We start from the raw sequence: 6,528 nt of genomic DNA on the forward strand, positions 1-6,528 counted from the left end.
TCTTTTCTAACACCATGTGAAACTGCGATAACAGCATAATATATTTTTCCCTCCATATTCAGTGACACATGTTTTGATAATAATGTATCGTTAATATCACTTTTCAGTCAGTGCTTTTTTATTGCTGAAGAACTTAAATTCTAAATTCAGCAACTCATAGTTGATTTATTATACACAGATACCATTTATCTAACCACAACAGTTTCTGTTAACTGATTTAAAGGATATCATGATTATAATGAACACCCAGTTTCAATATGTAGTTATTTTCAATTTTGTTATACCTAATATTAGAAAGGCTACTAACGTTCCGCAGCAGGGTTCCACAGAAACACATTCTGGACCAATATTTCCGACAGTAATAACTGATACATTGTCAGGATATTCCTGTAAATTAATATGAAACAAATTAAATGGAAGTAAATATTAACTTTTCAATTATAACAAGAGGCAAAGGTTGAGCACAAAATAAACTTTTTTTTTAAATAAATAAACCATTCATAAACATCATTTAACTATAGAATCCTCTCATATACTGAGAATAAATACTAAATTGTTCTTATTTAATTACACATTGCGATATATTAAGCTGTTTCTATCTAGAAAACTACAATCACTTAAAATGTTCTACGGAGAAAAAAAATTTAACACAGATAGACTTGGTCTGGATAATTATACACTATGAAAACTCGATAATTAGCTACATAGATAAAAAAAAAATTAATACGAGGAAAAACAAAAAGCATAGCTTAATATTATAATAAAAACTTTTTTCAAAATAAAATATTTTTACGATTGCCTGAATAAACATCTATGTTGGATCAAAGTGGTTCCTGATCTTTTTTGTACTTTGTGTGATCTTCCACAAAGAGATGAACTTGTCTCAACTGTTTAGATGCCCTGCTCTTATTTAGACAACAATCTGGGAACACTACTGGACAGCTTGCTCTCATTTATAGATTTCTTGTTATCTTTTTCGTAATTTAATTGCCTTTTGATGCACTATTGGAAATATTATTATTTTTCTTTTACATTGTGTTTTGTCAACTTTCCGACACTATACCCCTATTTTTGGAGTTAAAAATAAAATACTCTGTTCTCCTGATTATTAAACTCACCAACTAAGAATGGTAATATATATCTGCAACAAATCAATATGTATGCTTTAAAAATTTTCAAATACAGATACTTCAAATGACAAAAATATGAATTAAAAAATTGAAATTATTAAGATTAATAGAAATAAAATTCATCAAATTTGTCAATTTTAGTCTCTCAATTTTGTACAGATTGTAAGGCTAATGTGCTTTAAGGAGAACAAGAGCTTTATAGAATTGCATAGATCCATTTCAATATATACATCATACCAAGAAAATTCAATTATTTATATAAAGTTTTTCAATAACTTAGTTCTTATGTTTTATGGATGAAATTTCATACTTCACCACGAAGGAGGACAGCATTTGGAATATTTAAAAGTTCTTCAAACATTATTTCGTTCCTTTCCACAATATGTTTTTGGAGAATTGCTGAATTAACAAAATTTTCAACTACTTCAAGATCCTTTGGTGACAGTTTTGCCTGCAAAAATATACCATTTATAAAAGACAGTAATAAATAAATAAAGAAAAAATTATTATAAACAAGGTACAGCATTTTAAATAGTATCAAAATAAGCAATAATTCAAGATTTTGCACACATGATTGTAGAATTCAACAATCAAGACTTCGCAATCATGATTGTAGAATTCAATAATCAAGGCCCCGCCATCATGATTGTAAAATTCGGAAAATATGAATGGTTTGGGACAATACAAAGATTAAACACAGGACACTTATGTTATAGGTAATATTTTTACACCAAGCAGTTTCTTTGTATTATTTCTAGATATGCATTTAAGGAGTTTAAGAATTTTTTGCCTAGAAGAACATAAGCTGTATTCTCTAACAAAAAGGCATCTTAATTTGCTCAAATGCTATTACATCCAAAAAATGAGCAAAAATTATTTTAATTTATTCTACTGTCTGAAGGAGAAAAAAATTAAACAAAAGTTAATTTTAAGATAGGAAAAAACTCTGATTATTTTAATTCTATTTATACTTGTGAAGCTATAGGCAACAGCTTGAAATTTAAACATGCTTTTCAGAAGAAAAAAAAATGTAAAACTGCTGATTTTAGACGATTTGAATTAGAAAAATATATTTCTAACATTTGGTAAATAGCCTAAATGACAGTAATGCTTAATAACACATTCCCAATGGTTACTCCATGCATTTGGCTCACCATAGCCGATTCTGGCTTTTGAACCATTAAGTCACAAAAAGATGAGCTTGTATTGTACAAACAGATGACTATGCAGAACAAGAAACAGTGGTTTTGAGTAGCCAAACCGACTGAGATAGCTAGTTTTGTTATGAATTGGAAATTTATAAATACATAATTTACATGCACATCCAAGTTAATAATTTCAATATGGATTAACTAAAAATATTTTGCCTTAAGTTTACTTTACTTGGCTCAATTTTATATTATTAACAAAATCTTCAATAATATCAATAACATGACATAAGTTAAAATGCTAATGCCAAGGAGTAAGAGCAATGCTGAAGGCAGTGAAAACCAGCATGAAACTATGAAGTGGCGAGTTCGTGCAGTTGAAGGAAAACTTGGAACCACTAAGCGGTTATGCGATGCAGTTGGACCAGCTGGTCACCATAGACTGCCAGTTATTAAATAAATTGAAAATTCCTCCCAAACACACAATTTACATGCTCATTCAAGGCAAATAATCTCTATACAGATTCACTCAGCCAGAGGATAGAGTGTTTTTCTCCCAATGAGGTAACCAAGGTTTGAATTAAAGCGAAGGCTATATGAATTCTCATCAGGAGGACGTGCAGTTGAAGGAAAACTTGGAACCACTAAGCGGTTATGCGATGCAGTTGGACCAGCTGGTCACCATAGACTGCCAGTTATTGAATAAATTGAAAATTCCTCCCAAACACACAATTTACATGCTCATTCAAGGCAAATAATCTCTATACAGATTCACTCAGCCAGAGGATAGAGTGTTTTTCTCCCAATGAGGTAACCAAGGTTTGAATTAAAGCGAAGGCTATATGAATTCTCATCAGGAGGACGTGCAGTTGAAGGAAAACTTGGAACCACTAAGCGGTTATGCGATGCAGTTGGACCAGCTGGTCACCATAGACTGCCAGTTATTGAATAAATTGAAAATTCCTCCCAAACACACAATTTACATGCTCATTCAAGGCAAATAATCTCTATACAGATTCACTCAGCCAGAGGATAGAGTGTTTTTCTCCCAATGAGGTAACCAAGGTTTGAATTAAAGCGAAGGCTATATGAATTCTCATCAGGAGGACGTGCAGTTGAAGGAAAACTTGGAACCACTAAGCGGTTATGCGATGCAGTTGGACCAGCTGGTCACCATAGACTGCCAGTTATTGAATAAATTGAAAATTCCTCCCAAACACACAATTTACATGCTCATTCAAGGCAAATAATCTCTATACGGATTCACTCAGCCAGAGGATGGAGTGTTTTTCTCCCAATGAGGTAACCAAGGTTTGAATCAAAGCGAAGGCTATATGAATTCTCATCAGGAGGACGCGCAGTTGTAGGAAAACTTGGAACCACTAAGCGGTTATGCGATGCAGTTGGACCAGCTGGTCACCATAGACTACCAGTTATTGAATAAATTGAAAATTCCTCCCAAACACACAATTTACATGCTCATTCAAGGCAAATAATCTCTATATGTATTCACTCAGCCAGAGGATAGAGTGTTTTTCTCCCAATGAGGTAACCAAGGTTTGAATCAAAGCGAAGGCTATATGAATTCTCATCAGGAGGACGTGCAGTTGAAGGAAAACTTGGAACCACTAAGCGGTTATGCGATGCAGTAGGACCAGCTGGTCACCATAGACTGCCAGTTATTGAATAAATTGAAAATTCCTCCCAAACACACAATTTAGATGCTCATTCAAGGCAAATAATCTCTATACAGATTCACTCAGCCAGAGGATAGAGTTCTCCCAATGAGGTAACCAAGGTTTGAATCAAAGCGAAGGCTATATGAATTCTCATTCCAGCTCACACCCAACACAGTGCTGACATAAAATATTCTCAGTGGCAGATGGATCATGGGTTAAAATCCCCTTGCTGGCAAAGCTAACCATGGGAGGTTTTCCACTCCATGAAATGCGGGTTAATTCTATAAAAAAAAGTCCTCCACAAAAGCTTCTTCTTCTTAATCCCCAAAATTTGCAAGGCTAAACAATGTCCATGAAATTCATGACCCGGAGGAAGTCGGCCACCAAATGGATTTTCTAGAATGTCTCTCTTGTCCAGTCCATAACAGTCCAGGATATCTTGGGGAGAAGCCTGCATGTTGTGCCATCTGGGGCATTTTGGGAAGAGTTTAACACTGCCCTCGAAAGAAAGAGACTTAAGGTGACTGCTGGTAAGCGCCGTCTGATCCTTGCGGTTGCACCGAATGTTGAGTGCACCTCCTGGACGGGTGCTTTTGTACCAGTGATGTTTGGGGGGTATGAGCCAGGAAACATTGTCTTCTTTTTCCTTTTTCAATGCCAGTTCCATGAAGGTGAGTGAATTTGGACTCATCAAAGTTTCTTCTGTCCCCACCTTAGCCAGAGTGTCGGCGATATCATTGCCCAGAAGCCCAACGTGAGAAGGGATCCACTGGAGGTGGACTTCACGCAGTCGTGAGAGGGTGTTAAGTTTGTGCAAGATTTTGTTTGTGCAAAAGCTAGTTTGTTCCAATGCTTGATCCAGGAGTTCCCTTGTTTTCTGGGTTGAGTTCAAAATTATAAGGCTGTAGAATTGAACATTGTTAATTATAATTCTTTTTCTTATTTTTTTAAATTACGCCCGACATTGTCTTCTCAGACAGTCCAATGCAATGTTCTTGCAGTTCAATACAACACTGAAGTAGCTCCAGAAGGTGAGAGGGCACAAAAGTCATCACAGGAATGAATGTCAAGAAAAGAGGGGCAATCAAATAGATGCTCCCCAGTCATAGGTGAAGTGTTACAGAGCACACAAAGAGGTGAATTGACCAGGTCAATTTTAAATAGATGGGCCTGCAAGAGTCATGTCCAGTAATTATTCTAAGGCAAGCAACTCCCTCGGCTCTGGGAAGGAGGGAAAGGTGAGAGCGCTGCTGGTCATCAAGAAGGCTAGCCCAGGGTTTTCCATCAGCTAAGTCCCTAAGAGCAGATATTGTTTTGTGCCTGAATTTGCTCTTAAGAAGCCGCCTTGCATTTCTGAGGGGAATTGGATGAGAAGATGGCTGCAATGCTGAAGCCTCTCTAGCCAACATGTCAGCCCGTTCACTTCCGTAAATGCCACAATGGCCAGGGATCCAATGGAGGACTACCTCTCTTCCAGAACAAAGAAGAGAGTTGATGCATTGTTTACACATAAATGCAAGTTCAGAGGGGCATACATTATATTCAGAAATGGTCTGAATAGCAGCCTGAGAATTGACAAAGATAACAATGCTTTGTTCAGATGGTTCACCAATAGCTGTAGTAGCCATAAGGATTGCAAACATTTCTCCATCAAAATTGTCTGCCCAAGTGTCAAGACGTTCTCTAAGGCTGAAATATTTGGAGTAAGCACCGGCTCTAGCTTTACCAGTCGAAAGAGTGGCGGATACATCAGTAAAAATCCGCAGCCATTGCTGGCAAGGGTATCTCTCGTGTATAGTGGCCAGAGCGATAGAATACAACTCGGTCAGGTGGAAGTCCGATTTCTTATATCTCGGAAGTTAATTATAATTGGGTCGGCTGTTCAACACAGGCTATAAAATATACAGATTCACTTAAAATATTTTGTCATAATAGCTTGCTACATGAATTGCATTACTTTCAAGCATAACTTTAGTTGAGACATAATGACAGAAAATTACAGAATTAAAAGAAAAATTTAACACACACCTCAATATTCTGTAAAGATACGTCTCACAGCTAAAAGCTTTTAATACACAGAAATAATAAAAATTTGTGTTACTTTTGCACTAAATCCAAGGGTTAAATATGTTGGACCAACATATGAGGATCTCTGCACAGTGTAAGGTAAAATTTTTCTTAATGCAGTATTGATTAAATGGGTAGCAGTATGGTTTTGACTACAGCACAATCTATGTTCCTAGAAGAAAAAAATAATATTTAACAACAATACCATTTAAAATATTTTTTTAAAATAAAAAACTCAAATTAAATTCCAAACATTTAATTAACAATATTAATTGAATAATTTTAAATTAACATATTTAAAATTAGACAACTAAAAATGTAAACACCAAAAATAATTTAAGTGTTTTTAAAGTAGGGTTTAAAAGTAAATTTAACTGAAATGATACAAACTTTATGCTTGCATCATTTCAGTCAAACTAAACTTTAAGAAATCAATCAAACGAACTTTAAGAAATCAATTCAACTAGGAGGCTTCGCCCCCTGCTCACTGGCGCTCACCAACCC

The 6,528-nt window shown here is 35.3% G+C and overlaps 1 protein-coding gene across 2 annotated transcripts in view; it reads right to left on the reverse strand.

Moving 5' to 3' along the window:
* The window catches only part of LOC107436090 (alanine--tRNA ligase, cytoplasmic), a 55,487-nt gene that overhangs the window by 26,501 nt on the left and 22,458 nt on the right, over positions 1-6,528 (reverse strand). For both annotated transcript variants that reach the window (XM_043039297.2, XM_043039296.1), the window contains exons 13-15: positions 6,059-6,196; positions 1,441-1,581; positions 308-387 (exon numbers count right to left, since the gene is read on the reverse strand). In XM_043039297.2, coding sequence (XP_042895231.1) covers positions 308-387; positions 1,441-1,581; positions 6,059-6,196 — 359 coding nt within the window. The remainder of the gene's footprint in view (positions 1-307; positions 388-1,440; positions 1,582-6,058; positions 6,197-6,528) is intronic.

The sequence above is a fragment of the Parasteatoda tepidariorum genome, chromosome 3 (assembly GCF_043381705.1).
Source record: "Parasteatoda tepidariorum isolate YZ-2023 chromosome 3, CAS_Ptep_4.0, whole genome shotgun sequence".
Lineage (NCBI taxonomy): Eukaryota > Metazoa > Arthropoda > Arachnida > Araneae > Theridiidae > Parasteatoda > Parasteatoda tepidariorum.